We start from the raw sequence: 13,568 nt of genomic DNA, 5'->3' as shown, positions 1-13,568 counted from the left end.
CAACCGGTCATCTCTTCGCACGCGCTCGGCAACGATGTCAGCGCAGGTCGCCGTGACTTTTTCGGCGCCGTCATGGGCCGCCGGGCGCGTCGCACCGCGCGCCGCCCACCCGCGCGCCTGGTTCCTTCCCGCGCGAAGATCCCGCCAGTTGTTCGCCAGCAGAGGAAAGACACCTCCAATCCGCAAACACGGACTCCCGTCGCCTGCAGTTCGGTCCTCCGTCGCGGTCGTCGCCGTCGACGGACGCGGCGCGCGACCCGGGTACGCCACCTTCCGCGGTGGCAGGACCGGCAGCGTATCCTTCAAGGCGATCGCCGCGCCTGATGAACCGGCGATCCTCCCCGGCCGAGCGTACGAGACGATGACCGTGGGCATCCCCAAGGAGTCCACCAAAGGAGAGCGCCGCGTCGCGATGGCGCCCGAGACGTGCGGCAAGCTCGTCAAGGCGGGGTTCAAGGTGGTCGTGGAGAAGGGCGCGGGCATCGAATCCGAGTACTCAGACGACGACTACGTCAAGGAAGGGTGCTCAATCGTCAACGACGCGTGGAAGGACACCACCGTCGTCGCCAAGATCCGGCCCCCGTCGCGTGCCGAGCAGAGCAAACTCTCGGACGGCCAGATCTTGTTTTCAAACATCTACCCGAGGCAGGACGAGGCGTTGGTCGAATCGTTACGGGCCCGGGGCGTGACGACGTTCGGTTTGGACTGCGTCCCGAGGACCATCTCCCGCGCGCAGGCGTTCGACACGCTCTCGTCCATGGCCAACATCTCCGGCTACCGCGCAATCGTCGAGGCGGCGAATGCGTTTCCTCGTTTCTTCGCCGGCCAGTTCACGATGGCCGGTAACGTTCCACCCGCCAAGGTGCTCGTGGTGGGCGCGGGGGTCGCAGGCCTGGCGGCGATCCAGACCGCCAAGAACATGGGCGCCATCGTCCGCGCCTTCGACGTTCGCGCCGCCGCCAGGGAGCAGGTGGAGTCCATGGGCGCGGAATTTTTGGAGGTGAGTTTATTTTCATTTTCGTATATATGGGCAATTAGGCTGATGACGTGGTTTTTTTTAACAGGTTTCAATCGACGAATCCGGCGACGGCGACGGGGGTTACGCCAAGGAGATGTCCCCGGAGTTCATCGCCGCCGAGATGGCGTTGTTCGCTCAACAGTGCGAGGAGTGCGACATCGTGGTGACCACGGCGTTGATACCCGGCCGACCGGCGCCCAAGCTCATCAAGAAGGAGATGGTGGAGAAGATGCGACCGGGATCGGTCACCGTGGACCTCGCCGCCGAGGCTGGCGGTAACGTCGAGACAACCGAACCCGGCAAGGTGGTTCGCACCAAGAACGGCGTCACCTGCATCGGGTACACGGATCTTCCGGGGCGGTGCGCGGCGCAGTCCTCCACGTTGTTCGGCAACAACGTCGCCAACTTTATCCTCTCCATGGGCGACTCCAAGCAGGGGCGGTTCGAGATTAGGCACGACGACGAAGCCGTTCGCGGCGCGCTCGTGACCCAGGACTTCCAGGTTATGTTCCCGCCGCCCCCGCCGCCGGCAAAGCCCAACTCCAATCAGAATCAGAACAACATCGTCGCCAAGGGTCAATCCGACCTTTCGGGTGCCGAGGGTGCCGACCAAGGTGCCGAGGGTTCCACCGACCAAAACGAAGACGCTCGCCCGCCGCCCGCGTGGCTCGGGGATGCCAAATCGGCATTAATCTTCGGAACGTTCCTCGCGCTGATGTGCGTCATCGGCGCCGCGGGTCCGCCCGCCGAGGCTGTCTCCATCGTCAGCACGTTCTCGCTCGCGTGCATCGTGGGGTACTTCGCCGTCACCGGCGTCACCGCGGCGCTCCATTCGCCCCTCATGTCCGTCACCAACGCCATCTCCGGCATGACCGCCGTCGGGGCGCTGGAGCTTATGCGGGGGGGGCTGGCACCGGCCGGTACCGCCGCCACGTTCGCCGCCGCCGCGGTCGCCATGTCCGCCGTGAACATCGCGGGCGGGTTCCTCATGACCGGACGCATGCTGGACATGTTCAAGCGACCGGACGACCCGCCGAGTTACTCCAAACTGTTGATGGTCCCGGTGGCTATTACCATGGCGTATTACCTTCCAAACGCCGCCGCCGGGGTCGCCACGGGCGCGCTGCACGAGACGATAGCCCTCGCGTCCGCGTTGTGCTGCATCGGCGCGATATCCATGCTGTCGTCGCAGGCTTCCGCGCGGACGGGAAACGCTTTGGGCGGCGCCGGCGTGGCGCTCGGCCTGGCGGCCACCGCGGGACCTCGGCTCGCCACCGCGAGCTCGGGGCTGCTGTCGCAAGCGGCGTTGGCGCTGGGCGCGGGCGGCGTGTGCGGCCTCGTCATCGCCGCGAGGTGCGCCATCACGGATTTGCCCCAGCTCGTCGCCGCCTTTCACTCCTTGGTCGGTTTGGCCGCCACGATCACGTCCATCGCCGCGTACATGTCGCACCCGGCGGCTACCGGAGCCGCGCACCTCGGCGCCGCGTGGTTCGGCGTGCTCATCGGAGCCGTCACGTTCACCGGCTCGATCGTCGCGTTCGCCAAGCTGCAGGGCCTCGTCCCGAGCAAGGAGGTGTCGCTGCCCGGTAAGAGCGCGTGGAACACCGCGGCGTTACTCGGTGCCCTCTACTGCGGCAAAGTCTTCTTTACTGCGGCAACTTTGGGCGCCGTCGGCGACGCCAGCTGTGCGCTTTACGGAGTGGCGGCGTTCGGCGCTTTCCTCGGCGCGCACGCCACCCTCGCCGTGGGCGGCGGCGACACCCCGGTGGTCATCACCGTGCTCAACTCGTCGTCCGGCTGGGCGCTGTGCGCCGAGGGTTTCGTCCTCGGCTCGCAACTGCTCACCGTCGTCGGCGCGCTCATCGGGGCATCCGGCGCCATCTTGTCGCAAATCATGTGCGTCGCGATGAACCGATCCATCGTCGGCGTCCTGCTCGGCATCAAGGGAACGCTCAAGGGAGCTAAAAAACCCGGCGTTGGGGTTGGGGGCGCGATGCTGTGCGACGCGGAGAGGGGCGAGTGCATCGTGAGCGATTCCGAGACGGCGGCGAAAGACTTGTTCGACGCCAAGACGGTTTTGATCGTCCCCGGCTACGGCCTCGCCGTCTCCAAGGCGCAGTACGCGATGGCGGATCTGATCAAGATGCTGAGGGACGCGGGCAAAGAAGTCGTCGTCGCGGTTCACCCCGTCGCCGGTCGCATGCCCGGCCAGCTCAACGTCCTGCTCGCCGAGGCTGGCGTGCCGTACGACATCGTGAAAGAGATGGAGGAGATTGAGGGCGACGAGGGTCGGTTCGACGTGAGTTTAGTCGTGGGCGCCAACGACACCGTGAACCCCGCCGCGGTGATGGACCCCGACAGCGAACTCGCGGGCATGCCGGTGATCCAGGTGTGGAGATCGCACAAGGTGCTGGTGCTGAAACGGTCCTTAGCCGGCGGTTACGCCGACGTGGACAACCCGCTGTTCTTCAACGAGAACACGAACATGGTGCTGGGCGACGCCAAGGCGACCGTCGACGAAATGTACGCCAAGCTCAAGAACCTCGTCTGATCTATCCGACGCGCGCGTCACCGACGACTGAATGTATGTATGATTTGTTCCCTACTACTACTGTGTTATGATATCCAACCTACTATCCCGTACTGTGTCCGTCCCACCTTCGAAGGTACCTTCGAAGGGAACGCCCCGATTTTCGGCGCGAGAGCGGCCATCCTTGCGCGCGATACGGATTGTAGATAGCACCGTCCCAGATTCTGCCACCTCGACGCGTTTGGGCTCGAAGGAATTTCGAAGGTACCTTCGTAGTGCTATGAGAAGGGACGAAGGAAAATAAATCGTCGTCTAAGTCAGACTTCAGCTCTGGGGACGCGCGAGCTCGAGACCCTCGCAACTCCGCACACGGACGTGACGCGCAAACATGCCGTGGCGCACCTTCGAAGTGACATCCGTCGACTCCCTCGTTTATTGGGAGGAAGAAAGAATCGAAAAGCCAAACAATGGGGCCGAAAGAGTTGTGCCAGCGCACTGGAACACGGAACTTCGCGTTCGTGCGCGATCCTTGGACAAGGCACGTTTCGGGGGATCGCAACTCAACGCCCTTGTCGGCGCGTGCTTCGTTCCCTGCCTCATCGACAATTTGTGGCATCCTTTCAGTCGACGAGGTTCATTGCCGATATTTGATGAAGGGTGCTGTTGCACCCTTCCCTTCGGGAACCGAATCAAGATGCCGATCCGAGGGCAACCGCGGGAGAAGAAGGAATTGAATGCAGAGGAACGGGCAATAGTCACGGTCATCGCCTTCCTTTTTTTCGGTGGTTTCATCATGCTTTTGTTTCTGAGGTGTATCCTGGGAAACGTGCTCATCTTAATGGGTAACCTCAGCCTTGCACTCCTGGCCACGATCGTCCCGGGACAAACCTGGTGCCTGACCCAAGCTCTTGAATGGCGTCGCCTACGGAAGGTTCGCGACGAGGATCCTGTCAAGTTGGGATCGTTTTGGGAGATCAACGGAGATTTTGGAGGGTGCCCGGCTGAAAGTGAAAAGCACGAGATGAAATCTGAACCAACGACCAGGATCGGCTCAGACGATCCCTTCCCAGTCGATCTCAAGCCCGGAGACACGTTCGACCTCGGGTTTGGGCCGTTCGAAGATTTCTGCTTATTTCGGGGCGGGCGTGCAAAAGCCGCTGCAACGCCCATCAACGCCAATCCGGTGTAGGGTTTCAAGACCAACTCCGCATCGGCCAAGGCACGCACGAGGAGCTCATTCAAAAGCTCTTTAGCAAGGAAGGAGGTCGCTAGTGTATACTATAATTAAAATATCCCAAACTGCAGTTACACACGTTGTGAACGGCGTTTTACATCTGCCTCAACGCCGTGGCGCATCGTTTATCATTGCTCCACTCGTAGTAGTCCATGCCCTCCGGCGCGCCAGGCTTGACCGTGACCCAACAACAACATGACAAAATCCCTCCGATCTTGACTGCACCGTTAGGGAATCTGTGGCATTCTAATAACGAGAAACTGATCCCGCATGGACAACAGTTGCCGGCGCGATCAGTTTCGCCGGTGAGGTGAGGCTCGTCTTGCAGCAGCAAACCTTCCGCCGGGGTCAGGGCGATAGTGACGACCCGTTCGGCGATTCTCGGCATGAAGTTTTCGGACACCCTCGTCTTGCCCTGCTCAACGTATTCATGCATGACTAAATCACACTCGATACGCTCCTGCGTCTTCACGACGGCGCCGGGGATGACGGTGCGCAGCTGCGCGGTGGCGTTCTCCTGCCAAGCGCGAAGTTCCCTTTCATACACTGCTTGCATGCGAGTCTCATTCATGTACGCTTGGCACAGGCCCAGGGCAAAGCAGGGGGGACAGAACATGCAAGTGCAGCATTGGCGAAGTCCTTCTAGATCCAAAGTCATACAATACCTATCGTCATCCTTCAGCTGGAATCCCGGGACGTGCGCGAGGGCGTGAACGAAGATGCGCGCATACATCTCCTGCGTGACGCCCCGAGCGGCGAGCTCCGGAACGTTTCTGACGTCTTGAAGCGCCGGGCTGAAAGGAAGGTACCCTCTGTAAGGGTTCTTTGGAAGGATCTTTGCAACGATCGGGTTGTAATGGATGAGCGGCAACCGCACCCGCGGCGCATCGCCCGTCCTCTTGCCCGCCGTCTTCGTGGCCGAGACGCCACCGCCCTCCTCTCTCGTCATGCTCGGGGGCTGAGGGGGTGGATGCATGGCTGAGGGGGTGGAGAACTTTGATTGAAAAACATCTTTCCCGGCAGCTTTTAGACGACAACTTTATCACTCTCAGCTTTACTGATGTCTCCACCGACGATGTCCGGCGTCGTCGGAAACATCTTCGGCGGGAAGAAGCGCGCCGCCGGCAAGTAAGCGCGCGAACGTTCAGTGTGTAAGATGTATGTTTAAGATGTATGGTCTACTGTGTTATGATATCCAACCTACTGTATCTGTCCTGCGAAGGTACGAAGGTAGACTACCGTTTTCGCTGCTACGATGACTATCTCGATTAGCCCGGTTGGGTCCACGACGCGTTTCCCATGGACGTGGCCCGTCCCGGCGTCCCGATCCGCGGCGCCGAATCATCATCGTCCACGAGCGTCTCGTCGAGCTCCTCGAACCCGCTCGCGATGGACGGAGGCGGCGCGGCGGGACCCAACCGCGACCTTCGGACGTTCGTCGAGAATTCTCGAGAATTCGTCGCGCCAATCGAGAACTCATCCGCGTCCCGGTACCCCATGCCGCCCTCCAGGTGCTCCGCGCTCTGTCCCCTGCTCGCCGCGCGCCCGTCGAGCCCGCCGGTGCTGCGAGGTCGATGTCCAGCGATGTCCAGCTCGGGCCGCGGCATCGGCGAAGGCGACACCGGCGACTTAAAAACGCTCCGCGAAGAAGAGCCCCCGCTCGAGAGGAGTCCGCCGCGGCTCAGCGGCGACGCGGGAGGGCCGAAGCCCGGCGAGCCCGGCGGTCGGTTGTTTGGGTCGCCCGCGCGCCTTCGCCTCATCTGCCTCGCGGCGGCTCTCACCTTGGACCCCCCTCGGCCGAACCCCATGAGCGCCATGAGCGCCCCGAGGCACCCGGGCTTCTTGGCGCGCCCCTGATTGCCAATCCCGACGCCTCGGCTCTTCGCGGGGGACCCGTGGTACGACGACCCGCCTCCGTCGGTGCCCGCGGACGACACGTCCTCGGGGTGCACCTGCTTCTTCTTCGCCCTGAACACCCGTCTGGACTGGTTCACCGCCCACGCCAGCGTGAGTTGGGACATGGCGCGGGCCGCGTCCCTTCGGCAGTGGCTAGACTATCTTTGGGGTGCTCACCGTGAGCGCGTCCTCTCTCCTCGCGCCCAGGGGTGTTCTGACGCGTGGACCTCGGTCACGCCGCGTTCGAGTCTGCGTACGCGCGGAAGGGCATGCTCGTTTCGGCGGCGTCGGTCCTCAGCGGGCGCGCGCGGACTCAGTGTACGAACCCTCGCGCACGGTCGTCCAAGTGTTATTTGGTTTTATGCGGAGATCCTCTGGCTGGGCAGCTGGCATGGCTGGGGGCGCAACACAGAATTCCGATGCGTTCGATTCGCGTGCCTTGACACGACGAGTCACAACTAACGCGCGCATTTGGCCTGGGGCGCGGGACTCCCCTGCGTCGACCCCAACGGAATCGGCTGAAAATCGGTTTGCGCAGAGAAGGCACAGTCTCGGACGACCTTCTCGAAACCAGGCGTCTGACTCGCACGGACGGCGGGGATCCGGCGTACAAGTTTGGTCGCGCGTCGCGGGGGCTGCATCTTGGTGGAACTTTCAGTGACTTTCCAGAGTCGTCTAAATTTCCCTGCTGGACAACAAAATCATCCCTGGGACCAGTACCGGGCTCGCAGATGTGGCCTCCCGACGCCCGACACGCAGTCGGGCAGATGCTGCCGGTGTTCGTGTGTCCCGGTTGTCGTTCAAATATCCAGCCACCGCCGGGCGTGGCGATGTTTGCTTGTCCCCGGTGCCAGACGACCATGCAGTTTCAGTTTCAACTGCCGCCACCGCCCGTGATGATGCCGGCTCCGTTGAACCCCGGGGCTCAGCCCGGACCGTCTCCACGGTATGTTTCTGAGGAGGAGTCGCAAGTCCCGTATCCCGCTAATTGGAGCAGCCCTTGGAGAGTATTCAGTCCCTGCACCTGGGACACAAACGCGGATCACTGGCAAGAGCCTCCTGATGAACCGGTTCTGGCGCCGTACATAGAGAGATTCGCATACTACATTTGCATGCGGCATGAGTTGCTAAGGCTGGTGTTTGTAAAACGTAATGATACTCTTCGGCGGCCTGATCGTCTCCTGGTGTTGTTCATCACTATTTATGTTGCACTTCACTTTACAGCCCAATGGTCCGCGTCAACCCAGGAAAAGAGAAACGACGATGGTTACAACGAAAAACCCGAGGACGAGAAGGAAGTGATCGCCCTCCAGTCATCCATCATGATCGCCGCGATCGTTGGGTTTGTGGATGTGGTTTTGTGTTTAATTTCTCGTCTCAGTTGTGCCAACTTCAAGATTGGAAGGTTGCTGTCGATTCCATTGGCATTTTTTTGCTTGTTCTTTCTTATTATTACCATATCTGAAATCCAGAGTGGCGAGCTCGCAGACGAAAAGACCATAGGCTGGTGGTTTGTTTCATTGTTATGGGGCTGGGCGCTCGCCACTCCTGTGAACATCGCCGTGAGAGTGTGGCTCTACGGACGCGGTTACACGACGCTCGGGCTAGGACCGAAGAGACGCGTGCTCGGTGACCTGTGCGCGTCGAGTGTCACGACTACCGTAGTCTAGTACGTACTAATACCTTCTCAGTAATACTAATACACGCGTTGGTTCAAAGTGCCGAGTTTCGGAGCTCGCGGCGCGGCTTCACGCGTTCGCGCGTCTAGAATCTAGCCAAAGATGGTGCGGAACCACGACCGCGCGCGCGGCTGCCCGCCGCCGCCCGCATTCGCCCCCCGACGAACCGCCGGCGCCAGCGGCGTCGGCGCGAATGCGCACAGCGACGTCACCTTCGGCGCCCCCGGCGGCTGAATCGTGAATTTCCTCTCGATCGTCAGGCCCGACGCGGCGCTCGCGACGTCGAACGCGGCGACGGTTCCGTCCTCCGTCGCGATCGCCAGGCACGACGGCGACACGCCCCGCGGCGGCGCCATCGCCGTGCATCGCAACCCGACGGACGCGTCTCCGCCATCCGCGCAAACAGTCTCCCGCCAGGACATCCTGGGCTCGTACAGCTTCACGCCCTCGCCCGCGCCACTCGCCGCCCACGATCGGCCATCCTCGGCGACGGCGACGCACGTCACCGGCCCGTGCCTCTGAGCGACGTCCGGCGTGTCCACCACCCGATCACGCGTCAGGTTTTTGAACGTGGAGAACACCGGGTCGGGGCCCGCGCGCGTGTCGAACGCGTGCGTCTCGCCGTCGTCCGTTCCGGCGACGATCACGTTCCCGTCTTTCGAAGACACTACGCTCGTTACGCCCGCGCTGCACTCGCCGACGACGCCGCCCGCGCCGCCCCGCTTGGCGCCGATGTCCCACGTCCGCAGTCTCCAGTCGTCCCCGCCGTACACCAGCTTGGCACCGTCAAACCCCAGGTTGGTCATGCACGTCACGAAATCCTTGTGCCAAGGCGCGTCGCCGTCCGCCTCCGCCGCGTCGGCGGCTGTGATTGAGACGGCGGAGACTCCGGGACCCTCGGGGATGGAAACCCGCCAGAGCTCGAGCTTCTTCCCGCGGCCCGCGGCGGCGCACCACTCGCCGCGCGGGTCCACCGCGCCGCATAGGGACCAATCGCGGAGCCTGGCGGCGACGGGCGCGGGCGTGGGCTCGCCGACGTGCCTCGCCGGGCGCCACATGGACACCGCGGACGAGTTTTGCGCCCCGGACATGAGCAGCGAGCCGTCGGCGCTCGCCGCGACGAACGCGGCACCCGACGCCACGCCCACGTTCTCCCATCGAGCGTCGCGCTCGGGGCAGGCGTACGCGCGGTTGGTGAGCGTGAACGCGCGCATGCCGCCGCGGTGCGAGCCGGTGAGGATGGCGGACTGACTCGTGGGAGGCGCAAAGGCGTCGGAGGATGAAAGATGCGACGACGACGACGCAGCCGGCTCTCCGAACGATGACGACGATAGCGGTGGAGCCGAGGGTTCCTCCGCGGCGGCGCCGTCATCGACCGCGTCACCCGCGTGCCACATCCCGATCGGCTTCAGGTCCGGCCGACGTTCGAGCAGCGCGGCGGCCTGCTTACGAACGACGTGGTTATCGACGAGCGTCACGCCCCCGGGCACGTCCAGCTGCTCCCCCGTCATTGGGGACGTGCTGTGCGCCTTGAACCAACGTTCCGCGGCGACGCGTTCGTACGTCATGCCGTCTCCGACGCACAGCACCGGATCGAGGAAGACCTCGTTCGTGATGGGGCACGTCAGCTCTTCGAGCGAGCCGTCGTCGTCGGCCATGGGTGCGGCGGCAATCGTGGAGTGGACCGCGCGCTCGTGCATGTGTGCCCCGAGATTTCTTCTCGACGGGCATCCGCTCTGAAAGTTCATCATCAACCTTTGTCGTCTCAAAATATCGCCAGCCTGGGCGCAGACCGCTGAGCAAGCAACAGCTCCTCACAGCGCAACCAGTGAGAAAATATCGCAAAAGATTTGATTCTGGATTCGTTTCAGAGATTCAACGAGCGCGCGCTTTTGGTTCGACTGCATTCACGACCGCACCGAAACGCACCGAACGCACGCACGTGTATCCGCCATGTTCAACATCGTCACCGCCGCCCCCAACCAGGCCGTCATCGTCTCCGGTCTCCGCGGCCAGCGCGTCGTCATCGGAGGCTGCGCGAGTGTTATGTGGTGCGTCGAGACGTACGACCGCCTGTACCTCGATCTCATGACGCTGTCCATCAAATCCGTCGAGGCGGAGACCGCGAAGGGCGTGCGCATCTCCCTGAGCTCCACCGCGCAGATCAAGATCATGTCCGGCGACGGGCACAAGATCGACTACGACAAGGTCAAGCTCGCGGCGACGCACTTCCTCGGCAAGAAGCGCCTCGATATCCAGGACGCGGTTCACCGCACCATGGAGGGCCATCAGAGGCAAGTCATCGGCACGCTCACCGTCGAGGAGCTCTACAAAGACCGCGCGTCCTTCAGCGAGCGCGTGAAGGAGCTCGTCGACCCCGACCTCCTCGGCATGGGCTTCGCTCTCGTCTCCTACACCGTCACCGAGGTGGACGATCGCGAAGGGTACATCACCGCGCTCGGAGCCACACAGACCGCATCGGTGAAGAGAGAAGCAGAGGAGGGTAAAGCCAAAAACGAGTCGCAGGCGCGCATCATCGTCGCGAAAGCCAAAGCCGAGGCGCAGATCGCGGAGGCTGAGGCGAAGCGCACGTCCACCGTCCGCGCCAACGAGTTCGCCGCGTCCGAAGCCGAGTCCATGCGCGACCTCCAGATGAAGCAGCAGGGGTTCCAAAAGGTGAGTTTATTTTTATTTACATATGGGCAATTAGACTGACGACATATTATGTTTACAGGAAGTGAACGAGGCGACGGCGAGAGCCGAAGCCGCCATTCGCATCGAGACGGCCATCCAGAACCAGAAAGTCGTCAAGCAGCAGACCCTGCAGAAGGTCGAGGAGGCCGAGGTCATGCTACAGGTGACCGAGCGCGAGATGGAGCGCGCCAAGGCTGAGGCGGAGGGTGCCTCGGGCGCTAAGTTGATCGAACAGAAGAACAACGCCGAGTCCCGGCGAGTCGCCGCCGAGGCCGAAGCCTACGAGAAACAGCAGCTCGGTGAAGCCGAGGCTGCCGCGATCAAGGCCAAGGGTAACGCCGAAGCCGCCGTCATCCGCGAGAAGCAGCAGGCGTACCCCAACTACGCGGAAGAGAGGATGGTGACCATCATCACGGAGAAGCTACCGGCCATCGCAGACGCCGTCGCAGCGCCGTTGAAAAACGCGGGGAAGATGACCTTCGTGTCGTCCGACGGCAGCGCGGGGAGTAGGCTGACGAACGACATCTCGAGCATCATGGGTCAGCTGCCGGACACGGTGGAGGCGCTGACTGGCGTGAACTTGAAGCGGGTGATGAAGCGCCTGGAGGGACCCGCGGCGGCGGCGGTGAAAGCCGCGGTGGAGTCCACCGACTGATTTGTGAAAATCAACAACAGCTGGAAAGACGGCGGGTCCTTCGAAAGCGAGGGCCCCCGACGACCTCTGGCTGGATATATATGAATCAAAAATCCTAAGAGAAGCCAATTAGAAATTATTGCGCGTGTCATCAGGCAGCTCATTAAAAAGGAAAACTTGCATTCGTACGCGATGCTATGTGGTGGCGGGGCTAACCAGCCTTATTTTGCGTCGCGCTCATTAAAAAGGAAAACTTGCATTCGTACGCGATGACGTTTCTTCGCCGCGGTGTTTGATTTTTTACGCCAAGAAAACGGCGACGGCCGCCACGAGGGCGATGACTCCGACGTGCTGCGAGGATGCCGCTCCGGAATAATGCCCATGACACGCGGATGCGGGTTCGCCGCTTGTGCCGCAGCAACCTTTTCTCGCAATTTCGAGCAGCCGCAGCTGACAGCTGGGTGTTTTAGCGGCGCAGCTCCACGTCTTGGAGAAGTCTGAGCCATAACAGTCGCCGGTGGCATCTGTATTAGTTGTGCCTACCGCCGTGTAGCAGGTACCATCGAACATACCGTCGTCGCTTTTGAAGGTGTGCGATGGAAGAAAGGTGGATGGATTCTCGCACACATGAGCACGGGTATTCGAGCACGCGGACTTTTTGGTCGAGCCGCAGCAACCCATGATGGAGGCGCCCTGGTCCTGAACATTTAATTGGATCGCAGCAGACTTTCCATCGCAGCTCCAAGATGTGGTGAAGTCTTGAGTCTTAATGTCGCTGCTACTTTCAACGAACTCGGTGCATGTCATCGTCGCGCCACCGGTTGCAGTACCTGAGTAAGTCTTGTCCGGCATCCAATCGTTTGGATCTTGGCAGAAATACGTGTAGTTCTTGAAAGCAGCTGATTTGCCATCGCTGCAGCAGTCTAGCCCATTCCCGCCATACGGCCCAGCATACATTTTTAGTCCATTTTGGACAGTGGTTGTCTGCGCAGAGGCGTCAAAAGTCGAGTCGAAGGTGGTGCCGTGAAATACCTGGCCAGAACCTTGGGCAGCGTCGATCCACTGATCACAGGATTGAGTAAACCCGTTAAAAATGACCTGCTTGCTTGCAGTGAACTTGGTCGGGTCGAAACAAATGTACTTGTTCTCGTCGGAACTGTTCGCGTGGGCGCTCGTGCCGAGGAGGGCGAAGGTGAGAGCAAAACAGAGTGACGTGGCGCGCATGTTGTTCCAAGGTGCGAACGGGATCTGATACCAGACCCTCTTAGAGTTTTACTAGATCTTATTAGAGTTTCTTATGAAGTTTCTCGATTGAAAATTAGAAGTTTCCCTCGATTTCCTCGCAAAGCTCTATAAGTCCCCCGATGTAATGTCTCATTGGTAATTGCTCACTCAATATATTTATCAAATACCAATCAATTTATACAAATTCCATCAAATCACATAACTATACACTTAGCATTGGCATGAGTCTAATTCGGATTAGCTTTCATTCATTGTAATTATCTCCAAATTTGGAAAGAATATCAACAAAAAACATCGTTTCCGACCCCGCATGCATCTACTTCGCCCCGCGCAGGGTCGTGCGGCCAAACTCAACATCGCGCGCGTTCGAAACTCACGGGCAATGAGCACGTCAGATACGACCCCCGAGCTTGCGCCTCCATCAGTGCAAGTCATCACACCACTGCCTTACGATCCATGGAGACTAGGCAGGCTTAGTCGCTCGCAGGCCTGGGAGAACGCCAAGACCGCGCTTCCTATCCACGTCGGACACGCTGCGGGCTGTAAAGTGTGTTACTATGGCAAAGATCCCTGCCCGATTTGTATGTATGTGTTACCTTGCGAGTTCGTGACCCGCGTGTGTTACCTTGCAATATTTA

At 60.9% G+C, this 13,568-nt stretch overlaps 8 protein-coding genes across 8 annotated transcripts; 4 read left to right on the top strand and 4 right to left on the bottom strand.

The window, feature by feature from the left end:
• Positions 1-34: 34 nt before the first annotated feature.
• MICPUN_55617 (hypothetical protein) lies at positions 35-3,660 on the top strand (the record flags this gene model as incomplete). The annotated part of the gene is made up of 2 exons (XM_002507732.1): positions 35-1,000; positions 1,065-3,660. The coding sequence occupies 2 exons, from the start codon at positions 35-37 to the stop codon at positions 3,567-3,569; spliced, it is 3,471 nt and encodes a 1,156-aa protein (XP_002507778.1). The 3' UTR covers positions 3,570-3,660.
• Positions 3,661-3,936: 276 nt separating this feature from the next.
• MICPUN_55616 (predicted protein) lies at positions 3,937-4,737 on the top strand (the record flags this gene model as incomplete). The annotated part of the gene is made up of 1 exon (XM_002507731.1): positions 3,937-4,737. One exon carries the CDS (start codon positions 3,937-3,939, stop codon positions 4,735-4,737), a length of 801 nt encoding a protein of 266 aa, XP_002507777.1.
• A 139-nt stretch (positions 4,738-4,876) lies between these two features.
• MICPUN_55615 (hypothetical protein) lies at positions 4,877-5,731 on the bottom strand (the record flags this gene model as incomplete). The annotated part of the gene is made up of 1 exon (XM_002507353.1): positions 4,877-5,731. The coding sequence occupies one exon, from the start codon at positions 5,729-5,731 to the stop codon at positions 4,877-4,879; it is 855 nt and encodes a 284-aa protein (XP_002507399.1).
• Positions 5,732-5,948: 217 nt separating this feature from the next.
• On the bottom strand, positions 5,949-6,991 carry MICPUN_107633 (hypothetical protein). Its single transcript, XM_002507352.1, has one exon. The coding sequence runs from the start codon at positions 6,801-6,803 to the stop codon at positions 6,051-6,053; it is 753 nt and encodes a 250-aa protein (XP_002507398.1). The 5' UTR covers positions 6,804-6,991; the 3' UTR covers positions 5,949-6,050.
• A 151-nt stretch (positions 6,992-7,142) lies between these two features.
• Positions 7,143-8,399, top strand: MICPUN_113581 (hypothetical protein). Its single transcript, XM_002507730.1, has one exon. The coding sequence runs from the start codon at positions 7,410-7,412 to the stop codon at positions 8,346-8,348; it is 939 nt and encodes a 312-aa protein (XP_002507776.1). The 5' UTR covers positions 7,143-7,409; the 3' UTR covers positions 8,349-8,399.
• Positions 8,400-8,449: 50 nt separating this feature from the next.
• Positions 8,450-10,015, bottom strand: MICPUN_55612 (hypothetical protein; the record flags this gene model as incomplete). Its single annotated transcript, XM_002507351.1, has 1 exon — positions 8,450-10,015. The coding sequence occupies one exon, from the start codon at positions 10,013-10,015 to the stop codon at positions 8,450-8,452; it is 1,566 nt and encodes a 521-aa protein (XP_002507397.1).
• Positions 10,016-10,273: 258 nt separating this feature from the next.
• MICPUN_55611 (hypothetical protein) lies at positions 10,274-11,981 on the top strand. Its single transcript, XM_002507729.1, has 2 exons — positions 10,274-11,033; positions 11,092-11,981. The coding sequence occupies exons 1-2, from the start codon at positions 10,311-10,313 to the stop codon at positions 11,704-11,706; spliced, it is 1,338 nt and encodes a 445-aa protein (XP_002507775.1). The 5' UTR covers positions 10,274-10,310; the 3' UTR covers positions 11,707-11,981.
• MICPUN_55610 (hypothetical protein) lies at positions 11,892-13,005 on the bottom strand. The gene has a single exon (XM_002507350.1). The coding sequence runs from the start codon at positions 12,907-12,909 to the stop codon at positions 11,986-11,988; it is 924 nt and encodes a 307-aa protein (XP_002507396.1). The 5' UTR covers positions 12,910-13,005; the 3' UTR covers positions 11,892-11,985.
• Between the last annotated feature and the right edge of the window lie 563 nt (positions 13,006-13,568).

This window comes from Micromonas commoda, chromosome 1 (assembly GCF_000090985.2).
Source record: "Micromonas commoda chromosome 1, complete sequence".
Lineage (NCBI taxonomy): Eukaryota > Viridiplantae > Chlorophyta > Mamiellophyceae > Mamiellales > Mamiellaceae > Micromonas > Micromonas commoda.
This window is presented reverse-complemented; position numbering and strand designations above follow the sequence as displayed.

Bases quoted from the DNA above. Each gene is read 5' to 3' on its own strand.
- MICPUN_107633 (XM_002507352.1), bottom strand. From the start codon at position 6,803: ATGTCCCAACTCACGCTGGCGTGGGCGGTGAACCAGTCCAGACGGGTG.
- MICPUN_113581 (XM_002507730.1), top strand. From the start codon at position 7,410: ATGTGGCCTCCCGACGCCCGACACGCAGTCGGGCAGATGCTGCCGGTG.
- MICPUN_55611 (XM_002507729.1), top strand. From the start codon at position 10,311: ATGTTCAACATCGTCACCGCCGCCCCCAACCAGGCCGTCATCGTCTCC. The intron at 11,034-11,091 runs GTGAGTTTATTT...TTATGTTTACAG, and splicing joins AGCAGCAGGGGTTCCAAAAG to GAAGTGAACGAGGCGACGGC.
- MICPUN_55610 (XM_002507350.1), bottom strand. From the start codon at position 12,909: ATGCGCGCCACGTCACTCTGTTTTGCTCTCACCTTCGCCCTCCTCGGC.